Source organism: Ovis canadensis, chromosome 1, assembly GCF_042477335.2.
Source record: "Ovis canadensis isolate MfBH-ARS-UI-01 breed Bighorn chromosome 1, ARS-UI_OviCan_v2, whole genome shotgun sequence".
NCBI lineage: Eukaryota > Metazoa > Chordata > Mammalia > Artiodactyla > Bovidae > Ovis > Ovis canadensis.
In genome coordinates, this window is record NC_091245.1 from 112,405,736 (window position 1) to 112,425,230 (window position 19,495).

The 19,495-nt window shown below is 39.8% G+C and overlaps 1 protein-coding gene across 1 annotated transcript in view; it reads right to left on the reverse strand.

The window, feature by feature from the left end:
- Positions 1-13,598: 13,598 nt before the first annotated feature.
- Positions 13,599-19,495, reverse strand: part of SLAMF1 (signaling lymphocytic activation molecule family member 1) — a 39,917-nt gene continuing 34,020 nt past the window's right edge. Inside the window, exons 6-7 of the mRNA XM_069546101.1 lie at positions 15,835-15,927; positions 13,599-14,268 (exon numbers count right to left, since the gene is read on the reverse strand). Of these exons, the coding sequence (XP_069402202.1) occupies positions 14,218-14,268; positions 15,835-15,927 (144 nt within the window). The 3' untranslated portion in view covers positions 13,599-14,217. The remainder of the gene's footprint in view (positions 14,269-15,834; positions 15,928-19,495) is intronic.

Genomic DNA, 19,495 nt, shown 5'->3' on the forward strand with positions numbered 1-19,495 from the left:
TTTATTATCAGGGCTATATGGATAGAGAAGTCTTGAGGCTACTATAAGAATAAGACTGAAAACCAGAGGCAGGAGGCTTAAGCCCAAAACCTGAGAACACCGGAGAACTCTTGACTCCAGGGAACATTAATCAACAAGAGCTCATCCAAAAGCCTCCATACCTACACTGAAACCAAACACCACCCAAGAGCCAATAAGTCCCAGAGCAAGACATACCACGCAAATTCTCCAGCAATGCAGGAGAATTTATAGCCCTGAGCTATATATACATATAGCCCTGAGCTTCAATATACAGGCTGCCCAAAGTCATACCAAACCCACAGACATCTCAAAACTCACTACTGGACACTTTACTGCACTCCAGAGAGAAGAAATCCAGCTCCATTCAGCATAACACCAATGCAAGCTTCCCTAACCAGGAAACCTTGACAACACCACTCGTCCAACCTCACCCACAGGGAAGAACCTCCATAATAAAGAGGAACCACAAACTGCCAGAATACAGAAAGGCCACCCCAAACACAGAAATCTAAGCAAGATGAAAAGGCAGAGAAATACTCAGCAGGTAAAGGAACATGGTAAATGCCCACCAAACCAAACAAAAGAGGAAGAGATAGGGAGTCTACCTTATTCTATCAGAATAATGATAATAAAAATGATCCAAAATCTTGAAAACAAAATGCAGTTACAGATAAGTAGCCTGGAGACAAGGATTGAGAAGATGCAAGGAATGTTTAACAAGGATGTAGAAGAAATAAAAAAGTCAATCCATAATGAACAATGAAATAAAAAACACTCTGGAAGGAACCAACAGTAGAATAACAGAGGCAGAAGATAGGACAAGTGAGGTAGAAGATAGAATGGTAGAAATAAATGAAACAGAGCGGGAAAAAGAAAAAAGAATTAAAAGAAATAAGGACAACCTTAGGGACCTCTGGGACAATGTGAAACACCCCAATATTTGAATCATAGGAGTCCCAAGAGAAGAAGACAAAAAGAAAGGCCACAAGAAAATACTCGAGGAGATAATAGTTGAAAACTTCCCTAAAATGGGGAAGGAAATAGTCACACACGTCCAAGAAACCCAGAGAGTCATAAAAAGGATAAATCCAAGGTGAAACACCCCAAGACACATATTAATCAAATTAACAAAGACCAAACCCAAAGAACAAATATTAAAAGCAGCAAGGGAAAAACAACAAATAACACACAAGGGGATTCCCATAAGGATAACAGCTGATCATTCAAAAGAAACTCTTCAGGTCAGAAGGGAATGACAGGACATTCTTAAAGTGATGAAAGGGAAAAACCTGCAGCCCAGATTACTGTACCCAGCAAGGATCTCATTCAGATATGAAGGAGAAATCAAAAGCTTTACAGTCAAGCAAAAGCTGAGAGAATTCAGGACCACCAAACCAGCTCTCCAACAAATGCTAAAGGTCTTCTCTAGACAGGAAACACAGAAAGGGTGTATAAACTCAAACCCAAAACAAAAAAGTAAGTGGCAACAAGACCATATTTATCAATAATTACCTTAAATGTAAATGGGTTGAATGCCCCAACCAAAAGATAAACACTGGCTGAATGGATACAAAAACAAGACCCCTATATATGCTGTCTACAGGAGACCCACCTCAAAACAAGGGACAAATACAGACTGAAAGTGAGGGGCTGGAAGAAGATATTTCACGCAAACAGAGATCAAAAGAATGTAGGAGTAGCAATACTCATATCAGATAAAATAGACTTTGAAACAAAGGCTGTGAAAAGAGACAAAGAAGGCCACTACATAATGATCAAAGGATCAATCCAAGAAGATACAACAATTATAAATATATATGCACCCAACATAAGAACAATGCAATATGTAAGGCAAATGCTAACAAGTATGAAAGGGGAGATTAAAAATAACACAATAATAGTGGGAGAGTTAATACCCCACTCACACCTATGGATAGATCAACTAAACAGGAAATTAACAAGGAAACACAAACTTTAAATGACACAATGGACCAGCTAGACCTAATTGATATTTATAGGACACTTCACTCCAAAACAATGAATTTCACCTTTTCCTGAAGTACACATGGAACCTTCTCCAGGATAGATCACATCTTGGTCCATAAATCTAGCCTTGGTAAATTAAAAAAAATTGAAATCATTCCAAGCATCTTTTCTAACCACAATGCAGTAAGATTAGATCTCAATTACAGGAGAAAAAAATATTAAAAATTCCAACATATGGAGGCTAAACAACACGCTTCTGAATAACCAACAAATCATAGAAGAAATCAAAAAAGAAATCAAAATATGCATAGAAACTAATGAAAATGAAAACACAATGACCCAAAACCTATGGGACACTGTAAAAGCAGTGCTAAGGGGAGGGTTCATAGCAATAGAGGCTTACCTCAAGTAGCAAGAAAAAAGTCAAATAAATAACCTAACTCTACACCTAAAGCAACTAGAAAAGGAAGAAATGAAGAACCCAAGGGTTAGTAGAAGGAAAGAAATCTTAAAAAATTAGGGCAGAAATAAATGCAAAAGAAACAGAAGAGACCATGGCAAAAATCAAGAAAGCCAAAAGCTGGTTCTTTGAGAAGATAAATAAAATTGACAGAGCGTTAGCCAGACTCATCAAGAAACAAAGGGAGAAGAATCAAATCAACAAAATTAGAAATGAAAATGGAGAAATCACAACAGACAACACAGAAATACAAAAGATCATAAGAGACTACTATCAGCAACTATATGCCAATAAAATGGGCAACATGGAAGAAATGGACAAATTCTTAGAAAAGTACTGCTTTCCAAAACTGAACCAGGAAGAAATAGAAAATCTTAACAGACCCATCACAAGCATGGAAATTGAAACTGTAATCAGAAATTTTCCTGCAAACAAAAGCCCAGGACTGGAAGCCTTCACAGCTGAATTCTACCAAAAATTTCGAGAAGAGCTAACACCTATCCTCCTCAAACTGTTCCAGAAAATTGCAGAGGAAGGTAAACTTCCAAACTCATTCTATGAGCCCACCATCACCCTAATACCAAAACCTGACAAAGATGCCACAAAAAAAGAAAACTACACGCCAATGTCACTGATGAACATAGATGCAAAAATCCTTAACAAAATTCTAGCAATCAGAATCCAACAACACAATAAAAAGATCATACACAATGACCAAGTGGGCTTTATCCCAGGGATGCAAGGATTCTTCAATATCCACAAATCAACCAATGTAATACACCACATTAACAAATTAAAAAATAAAAGCCATATGATTATCTCAATAGATGCACAAAAAGCCTTTGACAAAATTCAACATCCATTTATGATAAAAACTCTCCAGAAAGCAGGAATAGAAGGAACATACCTCAACATAATAAAAGCTATATATGACAAACCCATAGCAAACATTATCCTCAATGGTGAAAAATGGAAAGCATTTCCCCTAAAGTCAGGAAAAGGCAAGGGTGCCCACTTTCACCGCTACTATTCAACATAGTTCTGGAAGTTTTGGCCACAGCAATCAGAGCAGAAAAAGAAATAAAAGGAATCCAAGTTGGAAAAGAAGAAGTCAATCTCTCACTGTTTGCAGATGACATGATCCTCTACATAGAAAACCCTAAAGACTCCACCAGAAAATTACTAGAGCTAATCAATGAATATAGTAAAGTTGCAGGATATAAAATCAATACACAGAAATGCCTTGCATTCCTATACACTAATAATGAGAAAATAGAGAGAAATTAAGGAAACAATTCCATTCACCATTGCAACGAAAAGAATGAAATACTTAGGAATATATCTACCTAAAGAAACTAAAGACCTATATATAGAAAACTACAAACACTGATGAAAGAAATCAAAGAGGACACTAATAGATGGAGAAATAGACCATGTTCATGGATCAGAAGAATCAATATAGTGAAAATGAGTAAACTACCCAAAGCAATCTATAGATTCAATGCAATCCCGATCAAGCTACCAACGGTTTTTTTCAGAGAACTAGAACAAATAATTTCACAGTTTGTATGGAAATACAAAAAACCTCGAATAAGCAAAGCAATCTTGAGAAAGAAGAATGGAACTGAAGGAATCAACCTGCGTGACTTCAGGCTTTACTACAAAGCCACAGTCATCAAGACAGTATGGTACTGGCACAAAGACAGAAATGTAGATCAATGGGACAAAATAGAAAGGCCAGAGATAAATCCATGCACCTATGGACACCTTATCTTCGACAAAAGAGGCAAGAATATACAATGAAGAAAAGGCAATCTCTTTAACAAGTGGTGCTGGGTAACTAGTCAACCACTTGTAAAGAATGAAACCAGAACGCTTTCTAACACCATACACAAAAAGAAACTCAAAATGTATTAAAGATCTAAATATAAGACCAGAAACTAGAAAACTCCTAGAGGAAAACATAGGCAAAACACTCTCTGACATAAATCAAAGCAGAATCCTCTATGACCTACCTCCCAGTGTATTGGAAATAAAAGCAAAAATAAACAAATGGGATCTAACTAAAATTAAAAGCTTTTGCACAACAAAGGAGACTATAAGCAAAGTGAAAAGACAGCCTTCAGAATGGGAGAAAATAATAGCAAATGAAGTATTTGACGAAGAATTAATCTCAAGAATATACAAGGAACTCCTGCAGCTCAATTCCAGAAAAATAAAAGACCCAATCAAAAAATGGGCCAAAGAACTAAATAGACATTTCTCCAAAGAAGACATAGAGATGGTTAACAAACACATGAAAAGATGCTCAACATCACTCATTATCAGAGAAATGTAAATCAAAACCACAAAGAGGTACCATATCATGCTGGTCAGAATGGCTGCTATCCAAAAGTCTACAGGCAATAAATGCTGGAGAGGGTGTGGAGAAAAGGGAACCCTCTTACACTGTTGGTGGGAATGCAAACTAGTACAGCCACTATGGAGAACAGTGTGGAGATTCCTTAAAAAAACTGGAAATAGAACTGCCATATGACCCAGGAATCCCATTGCTGGGCATACACACTGAGGAAACCAGAATTGAAAGAGACACATGTACCCCAATGTTCATTGCAGCACTGTTTATAATAGCCAGGACATGGAAGCAACCTAGATGTCCATCAGCAGACGAATGGATAAGAAAGCTGTGGTACATATACACAATGGAGTATTACTCAGCCATTAAAAAGAATACATTTGAATCAGCTCTAATGAGGTGGATGAAACTGGAGCCTATTATAAGGAGTGAAGTAAGCCAGAAAGAAAAACACCAATACAGTATACTAAGGAATATATATGGAATTTAGAAAGATGGTAATGATAACCCTGTGTGCAAGATGACAAAAGAGACACAGATGTATAGAACAGTCTTTTGAACTCTGTGGGAGAGGGTGAGGGTGGGATGATCTGGGAGAATGGCATTGAAAGATGTATAATATCATATGTGAAATGAATTGCCAGTCCAGGTTCGATGCATGAAACAGGATGCTCAGGGCTGGTGAACTGGGATGACCCTGAGGGATGGGATAGGGAGGTAGGTAGGAGGGGAGTTCAGGATGGGGAACACATGTACACCCATGGCTGATTCATGTCAATGCATGGCAAAAACCACCACAATATTGTAAAGAAATGAGCCTCCAACTAAAATAAATAAATTTTTTAAAAAAGAAAAAAATGTAATGGCCTATATGGTGAAAGAATCTAAAAAAGAGTGGATATATGTGTATGTTTAACTGTTTCACTTTGTTATACATCTGAAACTAACACAACATTGTAAATCAGCTATACTCTAATCAAAAAGTGAAAATGTATAACTACATCAAAATTGTTTTACACTTTGTGAAAGACACTATGCACAGTGTTAAAAGAGAGCTGCATGTATGTAACCAGCTGAGACTGAATATCCCAAATAAATAGGAATAATCTGAATATTATCAAGAACAGAATATCTCATGGGAAAATGAGTCAATAATATGCATATGAAATTCATTAAAGTGGAAACTAGGAAAGCAAGCAAACATATGGAGAGAAGCAGAATCCTTTAATAGGAACCAGAGGAGTCAATATTAAAACAACTATGTTAGATCACATACTTGACTGGCCAAAAACAAAACAAAATCCAGAGACTATCAAGTGCTGTTGAGGAAGGGGGAAGGAGAAACTTTGTATACCCTCAATAGGATTATAACTTTTATAGAACAATTGCGTATATCTAGAGAGGTGAGTATTTACATAATTTATTACCCAGAAACTGCACCCCTTGTACTACCCAGAGAATCACTTACATGGGTGGCAAAAGAGATATAAAAGAACGGGAATAAGGTTGCTCATCATGGCATTATATGTAATAAGAGAGAGTTAGAAAAACTTCAATGTCTATCAAAAGGGAAATAGATAGATGAAATGTAGCATGTCTGGAGGCTGTAACACTAGACATTATTTGAAAAGATGGAACTAAATCTTCCTGTTTCAACCTGGAAAGATCTAAAAATCACAACACTGAGCGACAAAATGAAAATGAAACTGAGAAACAGAATGAGATGTCTGAATATATGTAACTCAAAAGCAATTCTAGATATCTACATCCACTTGCAAACACACACATAAATAAATATATAGATAATGGTCTAAAAGGGCCCACATTAGATAGGTTCTATTCAGGGACATGAAGGTGGGAAAGAGAACAGGGTTGTGGTGTGAAGGGGGAAAGTAAGAAAAAAATGAAAACAAGGTATGAGATGTGGTACATGGACCACTGATGATTAGCCACCATGAACTGAGGAATATGCTTAATCATATTCATCCATTTCTGTAGACTTGTGTCCAACTTAAAAGCCAAAATGATTGTATATTGCTCCTATCGTGGAAGATAACAATTCTTAGTCTACATTGGTATATTTACATCTGAAACAGAGTTCAATTTTGAGAGCATTGATGAATCAGACTGTGTTCAAGAGACCAGTCAGAACAATGGGAAGGGCATGTAAGGGGCTTGTGTCATGTAACAGGTAATTGAAGAAAGGGAGACTTAGACAATAGAATTTTAGGACAAGGAGACCTTTATTTTTATTTTTAAAATAAATTTACTTATTTTAATTGCAGGTTAATTACTTTACAATATTGTATTGGTTTTGCCATACATCAACATGTATCCACCACACGTATACACGTGTTCCCCATCCTGAACCCCCCCCCCCTCCCTCCCCATACCATCCCTCTGGGTCATCCCAGCGCACCAGCCCCAAGCATCCAGTATCATGCATCAAACCTGGACTGGTGATTCATTTCACATATGATATTATACATCTTTCAATGCCATTCTCCCAAATCATCCCACCCTCGCCCTCTCCCACAGAGTCCAAAAGACTGTTCTATACATCTGTGTCTCTTATGCTGTCTTGCATACAGGGTTATCGTTACCATCTTTCTAAATTCCACACATATGCATTAGTATACTGTATTGGTGTTTTTCTTTCTGGCTTACTTCACTCTGTATAATAGGTTTCAGTTTCATCCACCTCATTAGAGCTGATTCAATTGTATTCTTTTTAATGGCTGAGTAATACTCCATTGTGTATATGTACCACAGCTTTCTTATCCATTCGTCTGCTGATGGACATCTAGGCTGCTTCCATGTCCTGGCTATTATAAACAGTGCTGCGATGAACATTGGGGTACACATGTCTCTTTCAATTCTGGTTTCCTCAGTGTGTATGCCCAGCAATGGGATTCCTGGGTCATAAGGCTGTTCTATTTCCAGTTTTTTAAGGAATCTCCACACTGTTCTCCATAGTGGCTGTACTAGTTTGCATTCCCACCAACAGTGTAAGAGGGTTCCCTTTTCTCCACACCCTCTCCAGCATTTATTGCCTGTAGACTTTTGGATAGCAGCCATTCTGACCGGCGTGAGATGGTACCTCTTTGTGGTTTTGATTTGCATTTCTCTGATAATGAGTGATGTTGAGCATCTTTTCATGTGTTTGTTAGCCATCTCTATGTCTTCTTTGGAGAAATGTCTATTTAGTTCTTTGGCCCATTTTTTGATTGGGTCTTTTATTTTTCTGGAATTGAGCTGTAAGAGTTGCTTGTATATTTTTGAGATTAGTTGTTTGTCAGTTGCTTCATTTGCTATTATTTTCTCCATTCAGAAGGCTGTCTTTTCACCTTGCTTATAGTTTCCTTTGTTGTGCAGAAGTTTAATTAGATCCCATTTGTTTATTTTTGCTTTTATTTTCCATATTCTGGGAGGTGGGTCATAGAGGATGGGGCTGTGATGTATGTCAGAGAGTGTTTTGCCTATGTTCTCTTCTAGGAGTTTTAAACTAAAATAAGCTTACTCTCCTCACTCCTGAAGTCTGAGATTTGGGCATCTCCTCTGTACTCACTGTACATCCCTTACCCTCTGTCATTAGGGTAACTACAGATTCTAATTTGCCTCGCCATTGCCACAGTATAATTATTAATAGCACTTCCTTTTACTTTCAAGTAGTCCCAGTAGATCAGGTGCTTGTCTACCTATGGCAGTATTTTATTGATTTATTTTAATTTTATTGGAGTATAGCTGGTTTGCATTGTTGGTTTCAGGTGTACAGCAAAGTAATTCAGATATACGTATATTTATTCTTTTTTAGATTCTTTTCTCATATAGATTATCACAGAATGTTGAGTAGAGTTCCACGTGCTATACAGTAGGTCCTTGTTGATTATCAATCTTATAGATAGTAGTCACACCAAGCTTCCAATTTATCCCTCCTCCTCACAATGTTTCCCTTTTGGTAACCATTAAGTTTGTTTTCAATATTTGTAAGTCCATTTCTATTTTGTAAATAAATTCATTTGTATCTTTTTAAAATATTCAATTCCACTTATGAGTGATATCATATGATGTTTGTCTTTCTCTCTCTGACTTACTTAGTATGAAAACTTCTAGGTCCACATTGTGACAAATGGCATTATTTCATTTTTTTTATGACTGAGTAATATTGCATTGTATATATGTACCACAGAGGCTTCCCCAGTGGCTCAGAGGTAAAGAATCCACCTGCAATGCAGTAGATGTGGGTTCGATCCTTGGGTCAGGAAGGTCCTCTGGAGAAGGAAATGACAGTTCCCTCTAGTATTCTTGCCTGGAAAATCTTGTGGTCAGAGGAACCTGGGGGGCTACAGTCCATAGCGTTGCAAAGGGTTAGAGTGAGTGAGCACACATGCGCTGGATGACAATCCCTAACACTTAGTAGAAACTTAATAGCTATTTTGTGTGTGGGTGTGTTTATTAATTTACTTTTGGCTGTGCTGGGTCTTTGTTGTGGCACAGGCTGTTTCTCTAGCTGTGGTGAGCAGGGGCAACTCTCTAGTTGTAGTACATGGGTTTCTCATTGTGGTGGCTTCTCTTGTTGCAGAGCACAGGCTTCAGAGCATGCAGGCTTTAGCAGTTGCAGCACTTGGCTTAGTAGTCGTGGCTCCCAGGCTCCAGAACACAAGCTCAGAAGTTGTGGGATCTTCCCAGACCAGGGATCGAACCCATGGCTCCAGAATTGGCAGGCAGGTAGATTCTTTGCCACTGAGCCACCAGGGAAAACCAGAAACTATTTGTTGAATGAGAAGGGCACTGAGGAGAATTAGGAGTTCTGTGAGATAAACTTTTGCAGTCAACTTTGATTAAAGTCTGTTACAAACCCACAATGGACCTCATTATCTCTAAGGGGAAAGGATTGACTTTCCCTCCAGCATGTAAATGCTGTGAACTGGTGGGAATTCAGCCACCATTTCAACCAGTCCCTGATCATATCCTTCAAATACTGGCAAAGTGGTGTCGGGTATGCTGGTGTAGGGTGGACTGAATTGCTATGGCTCCCTCTAGTGGCTGCTGTGTGGAACTCTTCACAGAATCCTTTCTGGCTATAATCGTAGCCTCTAAATTGCTGCTTCTATAGATATTCACCCAGACATCATTCAGATTTGAGGTAGGGTTTGGGCAAGGCTTCCCAGGTGGCTCAGAGGTTAAAGCATCTGCCTGCAATGTGGGAGACCTGGGTTCGATCCCTGGGTTGGGAAGATCCTCTGGAGAAGGAAACGGCAACCCACTCTAGTAGTCTTGCCTGGTGAATCCCATGGACGGAGGAGCCTGGTGGGCTACAGTCCACGGGGTCGCAGAGTCCGACACGACTTCACTTCACTTCACTTGGGCAAGGAGCTCGAAAGTAGACAACCTTCTTAATATTGGCAGATGTGGGCCATTCTTAAGTGACTAGGTGGCCACTTTCAAAATATGATTTTTTAAAAAATGTATTTATTTTCTTATTGAAGGATAATTACTTTACAGAGTTTTGCTGTTTTCTGTCAAACCTCAACACGAATCAGCCATAGGTATACATATATCCCCTCCCTTATGAACCTCCCTCCCGTCTCCTGCCCCATTGCACCCCTCTAGGTTGATACAGAGCCCCTGTCTGAGTTTCCTGAGCCACACAGCAAATTCCCGTTGGCTATCCTTTGTTTGCCTTTCCTACTGTTCTTTTCCCCTTGTAGTTAATCTTTAATGATTTTTGATAGATCCACTTCTTGGTATATTCATGTATATTTAGTCTATGCAAAGACAACTAGGTGGCCAGTATGTTTCTAGATCAGTGGTTCTCAGTTTGGGAGTTCTCAGTCAGTAGGAAGATTTTGCCCTGCAAAAATATCTGGTAATGTCAGGAAGCATCTTTGATTGTCATGACCAGAGACAGGGGATGTGTTACTGGCATCTAATGGGCAGAGGCCAGGGATACTGTTAAACATCATACGATGTACAGAACAGTTTGCCATGTCAAGCAGTTATCTGGACCAAACTATCAATAGTGCTGCTGCAGTTGAGAAACCCAATCTAGATTTGCTCCACAGGGGGAAGTTGAAGAAATTCAGGGAAGGCAATAACTTTGGCAGTGACAAAAATTAACCCTTTAAAAATTGTTTCTTCTCGGTGTGGAGTGTGACTCCTGACTTTTCCCCTAGGAAAAGGACAACCTCGCAGTTCATCAAATCAAATCAGCCATCTTCAGGGCTTTACGACTATAGCTATAGAGACACAAGGTCATGAAACCTGTTTTGCCACATTGCTATATCACATATTCTCTGCGTAACAAAGACAAAAGTACAATTTCTTGGGTGGACTGTCTGTATTTTACTCTTTCCGGGAGGTAGAAACAAAATCTTGAGGAAGAGAAGTAACTTGCTGTAGTCAGTGGCTTCACAGTCAGCATATGGACGCTTTATCTATCAGATCCTGGTTGTGTGACTAGAGTAAGTGTCCTAAGGAAGCTTAAGGTTACGCCCAGTTTATTTCAGAAACCCTAGCCCCTTAAAACTGAGAATGGGTCTGTTCCTCCTGAGTTCTCCAGAATTCAGATATGCTCAGTCAAAAGAAAACATTAGAGAAACACGGGGAAACCAGATTCTAAAATATCAGTTTAATTTTTTATTTTTTTTTAAGACTGAGGAAAAAGAAAGCTCCAGCTCACCCACAATGTCTTAGGGGGAAACTGGGGAGCAGTAAAAGAGTGATCTGAGGGGTTCTTTGATTTTCGGCTGGAATCTGGGGCCTGGTGATGTAAGACATACACTGAATGCTATTTCAAGGACAGCCAGAAAGATGCCAAGACACAGCCATTCTCCCAGTGAGTTCACAAGCCTTGGTAAGGGAATTTTGAAGGGATAGCCTCTTCTTTTCCCCATTTGTTTCTTCCCTTCCGTCAGGTAGAATTCAGCCACAGGAAAAACCCAACTGCTGGGAACTGAGCTGCTAAAAAGTCTGAGTTATAGTAAACAAGTGATTGCTCATCACCCTGGGGTTTGCAAATCCTGGTTTTTTTAGTATAGGCAGCTAATGAGCTTCAGTTCAGTCCAGTTCAGTTCAGTCACTCAGTTGTGTCCGACTCTTTGCGACCCCATGAATCGCAGCACGCCAGGCCTCCCTGTCCATCACCAACTCCCGGAGTTCACTCAGACTCACATCCATCGAGTCAGTGATGCCATCCAGCCATCTCATCCTCTGTTGTCCCCTTCTCCTCCTGCCTGCAATCCCTCCCAGCATCAGAGTCTTTTCCAATGAGTCAACTCTTCGCATGAGGTGGCCAAAGTACTGGAGCTTCAGCTTTAGCATCATTCCTTCCAAAGAAATCCCAGGGCTGATCTCCTTTAGGATGGACTGGTTGGATCTCCTTGCAGTCCAAGGGACCCTCAAGAGTCTTCTCCAACACCACAGTTCAAACGCATCAATTCTTCAGTGCTCAGCCTTCTTCACAGTCCAACTCTCACATCCATACATGACCACAGGAAAAACCATAGCCTTGACTATACAAAAGTGTATAGTGGGAAGTGTGTGTGTCTGTGTGTGTGTGCATGTGTGCATGCACCTGCCCAGCATTGAATCCCAGTCATTGTGTTTGTGAAAGACCCAACCACCACTATGAAAGTGGAAAACGCCAGAAGTTCAATTCCCAACCTCCCTTGGAAGTAGAACATGGACGTATGTCCTGGGATCGGTCACTTGATCTTAGCTTCTGATTTAGAAACTATTAAAGAAAAAATGAAGAATGGACCCTGGAGAAGTCACTTTGGTACAGACGGTACAATAGCAATTTGGAGTCCATGTCTAGCTGAGGCAGGGAGGGAGTGGTGGAGTCTGAGTCTAGTGGTGGGAGGACAACAGGAATACAACTGGTAGCCAGCGTTGTCGTCCCTGGGCTGGTTTTATTTGGGCGGTACTCCTAGCCGCAGCCAAAGTCTCCCCTCTTCTTGCTCATTTTCAAACCATCGTTTTGACAGAACCTCCCAGTAGTTATTGGGACTACACAGCATCTTTTCAGGAGATTCCTTTTCTTTATAAACAATTCAGTGTCAGTTTCTGTTCATCACAAATTGGAATACGACTGGAATTGGTTCTAAGAAATGAGATGCATTGAACAACAGAACTCAAATGTGAATTGACTGACTAGAGAGGGTAAAGTATAAGGCTATGAGGACCTCAGAGTTTTGAGCTGGAAAGTTAGTGACCCTTGTTATATGGTTGTAAGACTGTTGGCAGTTTCTTAAAGTGTTTGCTGAGGTCATAAAAGACCCTATCAGAAAGAAGAAGTGCTGAAATTCAAGAAGGCTTGTCTGAAAGCAGAGAATAGATGGGAAATAGGACTTCACTGGAAGAGGCTCTTTCTGTCTGCAGCCTATAATTTAAACTATTAAGTATTCAATTAGCTGAAACTGTTGGGCCAAAATATGTTAATTTTCTACTTCAGGATAGGTTTAGTGGTGAGGAGAGGTATGCAAAGATTAAGACATGTTTGATAGAGACCCTGAAGACATGAGGCCATGGTGTAAAATGGTCTCACAATCAGTTTGCAGTCTTAGTTGAGGCTCCAGGTTCGTTGCTCGATGGAACAAACAGAGAACTAGGATTTAAAAACCATTTTGGGAAGTGAAAGTCAAGTTCCTTTGTAATAGCATCACCAAACACTGGCTGATTTTCTTTAAATCTGACTGCCATTTCCACAGAACAGTACTCTTAAGAATCTTAGATTTTTTTCATTCTGTTATTCAAAGCTCAGAGACCTCAAAATCGTGTTTTCAGTTTATTGACTCTTTAGCTTCCAGGTTTTACAAATAAAATACTTTATTAGCTTCTTTGATAGAATAATGTCAGAGTGTTTTACATACAATGAGGAATTCACCCTTCACTGTCTGTTCAGAGAGAGAAACTGAGACACAGAACCTTGATCAAGTCTATTTGGTGATCAGGAGCAGCTCTCAGACTGAGTCCAGGCAGCCAAGGTGTAAGCAGTTCCAGACTCTGTGGCTGGTGGTCAGCTGTGTGAGATAGGTCCTAGACATCCTGTGCTGGCTTTCTGTCTTTAGCTTTTATCATCAAGTTGCGGCAAAACACAAGACACCTGAAGGTCCAGACTCACTGGACTAGCATTATCCATTTCATCGGCTATACCCCGGAGATGTAAAGTTGTATCAACTAGCTCTCTGCTCTGAGCCTGGGCCACGCTTGGGAAGCCTCACTTCCGTATCCATTTCACAGGTAGATGTGGAAGCAACATCACCAGGGAACCGAACCGAGAAGAATGCAGATGTGCAGATGTCACAAAATACTTGGGGTCTGGGACCAAGTTCAGTGTTTATTTTGGCTCTTCTATATTCCTTCAGAAAGTCCTTTCACTGACTCTGTGATGTCAGCTCTCTGGAAGCGTCACACTGGCATAGACTGTGAAGGAACCTGATTCCTAGGGGAAAAATAGAACAAGTCTATAAGAGGAGGGACCAGCACTAGGTTTACAGGCTATAAAGGGAAAGTGTGATGCTTAGGAAAAGGAAAGGTTCTCAAGAATCAGGTAGCATTGCACCTTGCTCAGCATCTGTCACAGCTGGGTTTATCAAGATTGTTTTGATATGAATCATTTTAAAAGTCTCTGTTGAGTTTGTTACAATATTGTGTCTGTTCTATGTTTTGGTTTTGGGGGCCATGAGGCATGTGGGATCTTAGTTCCTCAATGAGGGATCGAATCCACATCCCCTGCATTGGAAGGCAAAGTGCTAACCACAAGACCTCTGGGAAACCATAGAGCTAGAGGCAGCACTCAGGTCCCCAGACTGCCTGCCCACAGATGGGCTACAGTTTCCTTCAAGCATATGCAAGCCATCAGGGAGACTAGGAAAACTCACCCAGGCACTCAACTTAGAGACAGAACTCAGCCAAGAGAGTTCTAAATTAGCAAGTTTTTAAAAAGGGAAGATCAGTGAGACCTAAAGAGAGAAGGAAGAAGAGGTTCAGGTGGGAGAGGGATGGGGAGGAGATGGAGACTGAGCAGAGAATTCTCGTAAGGAGAGGAGATTCAGGAGTCAGAGACACAAAGAGACAGGAGTGGGGGAATTCAGGTGGTTTTGCTGCAAAATGTGAATATATACCAAGCGCTGTGTTTCTTCCCCAAGAAAACATCATTAAAAACCTACATGATTTTTTAAAGTCAGATTTATGTTTTTACTTCCCTTTGGAGAGGAGTGTTCTGTAACTAAACCTCAAAATGAAGATAAGGCATCTTTCCAGGCATTGCTGGGTATGTGTACAGTAGGCTTGAGGAAAATAGGTAAAAGTAGGTATTTCTGTGGTCTTTTGATCCTCCATTATCTCCTAAAATTCTTTACTTAATAAAGCCCAACTGGAGCCAAGACTTCAGCCCAGAATTTACTTCTGTTCATTTAGTAAAAGGAAGATTTTTGTCAAGTAAACTTCTTGCAATGGGATAAAACAGGTGGGCTAGGCGTCATATTCTTTACACATTTGCAGAGCTCTACTCCTAAATATTCTGATAAATAGGGCTGAATGAAACTAGGCATGGTAATTTTTACAAAGCTCCCCTGGCTATATGCAGCTGGACTTGAGAAGTCCTGGACTCAAGATGCAGTTCCTGAACTTAAGCATGCATCAGGACCACTTGGAAGATGTTGTTTTTCAATGTGCAGATACCTGGTGACCTGTTACAGACATTCTGATTGAACAGATCTTAGAGAGAAGTTTCCAGAATCTTTATTTTTAAGAAATATGCCAACTGATTCTGATGTGGTCCTTAGACAGCTCCCAGAGAAATACCAGCGAAGAGAAAGCGAGCAGGGACGGCAGGTGAGAAGCCATGAGGGTTTTCCCAGAAGCCCTGCAATCAAGGCTGCAGATGCTTCTTGCTGCCTGCTTGCTAGGACCTGCGTTCTCCATTTCAGCTCCACACAGGTTCCACCCTTTCCCAGCCTCCACCTAGTTCCTCTCTACAGAGAGGAGGCACAGAGCAATGCCTCACCTGGATGGGCTCTGGGACAGGCTCTGTGGCAGCGACATAAATGGTGGTGCAGGGGTCCTGTGCTGGCAGGGGGTCAGGTCTCTTCTGAATGGACTACAAGGGAAACAAAGTGAACAAGCCATTAGTTGAGCAGTGAGTTATTTCCCATCTAATTCTCCTCATGGAGAAGCACAGAATCAAGAAGTTAGGAGCTGCAAAGTTCTTTGGAGTCATTTGGTCCTTTTCAGGTGAAAATTCTCCCCCAGATTCCCTGGAACTCAATTCCCTGGGCTTTGCTTAAGACTCCTCGAGTGACATCTTGGAGCTTACAGACTTGTGAGGCAGCCTGATTTACCATTACCACTTCCCAACTGTGTTAAAAGTCTTCCTCATAGTGAACTGAAATTGGTGTGGCTCTTACATGGATAGCTGATGAGAATGAGATATATATAGTATTTTAGTCTCATTCATATCACCTACATAGGACTTCTCAACACTCAGACTGTAAAGAATCTGCCTGCAATGTAGAAGACCCAAGTTCAATCCCTGGGTTGGGAAGATCCCCTGGAGAAGGGAATGGCAACACACTCCAGTATTCTTGCCTGGGAAATCCCATGAACAGAGGAGCCTGGCAGGCTATAGCCCATGTGGTTGCAAAGAGTCAGACACGACTGAGTGACTAACACCCACATACACACACGCATATCACTCATAACATGCAGAGGTCCTGCTATTCCTCACTATCATGGCTTCTCATCAATTCTCTTTCCTATCTAAATACCAAACTTAATAATAACCATACATATGCAAGTGTTTTAAGTTTACAAAGTTTTTCACATATATCTTCCCATTTGTCTCACAACCACTCTATATGTTAAATACTACTGTTACTCACATTTCATAGATGAAGATGCTAAAGTCCAGAAAGGTTTAGTGCTTTCTTAATGGCATGTACAAGAAGTATCAAAGCCAGGAGTTTAACTTAAAGCACATGTACTTTCCATCATGTTCTTCTTTGGTTGCCCCAACTTATGATAACCTCTCCTTTACTTAAATTCCTTAGGTACTTAAAGCCTAATTCTCACTGTATACAAGGCACTCTGATATATTTATATGTTGCTTCTCCAAACAAACCATCAGTTCCTTGACAAATAGCCTATTTTTTTTTTTTTTTTGCATTCCCTACAAAGCAGCGCTGGGCACTCAAGAACCTTCAGTTGATGTTTGTTAATGTTACTTAGAATGAATTAAAATGCACAATACCAGGACAAAATTAATGTAGGTGTCAACTGAGACCACATCTCTCTAAGATGGAGATGACATATCTGATGCCTAGAAAGTCATCCTTTCAACATACATAGGGGCACTGGTGTTGGATAATATTATACTCTTCCTTTCCTGAACATAAAGACTTAATGATGAAGCCCATGGGTTTTAATGGGAGAGAACTTGGAATCTTGTCATCTGATGGAAGAGATAAGAAATTGGAAAAGTTTACTAGAGGGAAGAAGATTCAAGGTGTGACATGATCTTTCTTTTCATATATCTGATTAATTGCCATGTAGAAGAGGAATTACATTTGTTCTATAGAGTACTTTAGCTTTAAACCAAGGTTGGAAGCTTTAGGGTAAGATTTTGGTTCAGTATAATGAAGATTTTTCTAATAGTAAAGAAAAGAAAGAAAACGTTAGTCACTCAGTTGTGTCCGATTCTCTGCAACCCCATGGACTGTAGCCCTCCAAGCTCCTCTGTCCGTGATATTCTCCAAGCAAGAGTACTGGAATGTGTTGCCATTCCCTTCTCCAGAGGAGCTTCCTGACCCAGGGATTGAAGCCAGGTCTCTTGCATTGCAGGCAGATTCTTTACCATCAGAGCCAACAGGGAAGTAAGAGGTGCTCAAATGTGGGATGAATTGTCTTGAGAGGCAGTGAATTCCCCACCACTGGAAGTGGTTGGGGTAGAGCAGGAGTTCTCACACTTTAATGTGCATAAGAATTTCCTAGGGATCTTGTTAGAAGTTTAGTTTTATTTCAGAAGATCTGAGGCAGGAAATTTCTGCATTTGTAATTAGGTCCCAGGTAATGCTTTTAGTAAAAGATTGTTTTAGTAAAAAGGAGCTAGCCAGCACTTTGGAAGTAATGTTGTAGAAGATAATTCATGCAGTAACTGGGTGAAATTAAAGAAGATCTAAATAAAAGAAAGAAGATAACATTTTGTGAATTTAAAGTTCAATATTAAAACATACATGGTCTTCTCAAATTGATCAATGCAGTTCTAATTAAAATTCCAGGAAAATTTTAAGGAGGGTCTTGAAAATGGAATCTAAAATACATAGATGAAAATACAAAGGACTAAAAATGGCCAAGAACTTGAAGAAGAACAAGTGAAAAGAAAGAGTTAGTCACTCAGTCATGTCTGACTCTGCAACCCCATGAACTGTAGCTCACCAGGCTTCTTTGTCCATAGGATTCTCTAGGCAAGAATACTGGAGTGGGTTGCCATTCCCTTCTCCAGGGTATCTTCCTGACCCAGGGATGGAACCTGGGTCTCCTGCATTGCAGGTAGATTCTTTACCATGTGAGCCACAGATTTATAATAAATCTGTAAGCACAGGTTTGTAAAGACAGTATGGTACTGGTGCAAGTGTAAAGAAATAGAACAATGGAGCAGAACAGAGAACTTCAGAATAGATCCACACATATATGGACCCTTGATTTATAATGATGTGGCACTGCAGTGGGTCAAGAATAGTCTTTTAAATATAGTCAATAGGATATCCATACGGAAAAATATAAAACAACCCATCTCATACCATACTCAAAAGACCATTTTCAGGTACATAACAGACATGCGTTTAAAAGATAAACCACACTGTTTTTAGAAGACTATAGGAGAATATCTTCTAATATTCTTAACTGGAATATCTTGAAAATTTCTTAACCAGAATACAAAAAGTTTTATCTACAAAGGAAGAGATTACTAAATTGTTCTATGCAAAAATTGAGAATGTTCCTTTATCAAAATGTATCTCTGAGAAATTTCAGAGGCAAACCATAAGATGGGTGAAGGTATCTGATAACATATAACTGCCAAAAAGCCAAATATTTAAGTATCTAAAGAAAATCCCACCCCAAATAGACTGAGACTCAAAGGAAAAGTGAGTAAGAGATTTAATGGCCACTTTAAGAAAATATGGCAACAAACAGTATGAAAAATTGTTCAACTTGCTTAATAATTAGTGGAATGCAAAATGAAACTATAAAAAGGTATCCAACAGAATGACTAGAATTTAAAAGACTAATAAATAAGAAAGACTTCTTAAGTGAACAATGCAAAGAAATAGAGGAAAACAATAGAATGGGAAAGACTAGAAATCTTTTTAAGAAAATTGCAGATATCAAGGGAACATTTCATGCAAGGATGGGCACAAGAGAGGGCAGAAATGCCAAAGACTTAACAGAAACAAAAAAGATTGAGAAGAGGTGGCAAGAACAGACAGAATTATACAAAGGAAGTCTTAATGACCTGGATAATCATGATGGTGTGGTCACTCACCCAGAGCCAGGCCTCATGGAGTGTGATATCAAGTGGGCCTTAGGAAACACTACTGTGAACAGAGTTAGTGGAGGTGATGGAATTCCAGGTGAGCTCTTTCAAATCCTAAAAGATGATGCTGTTAAAG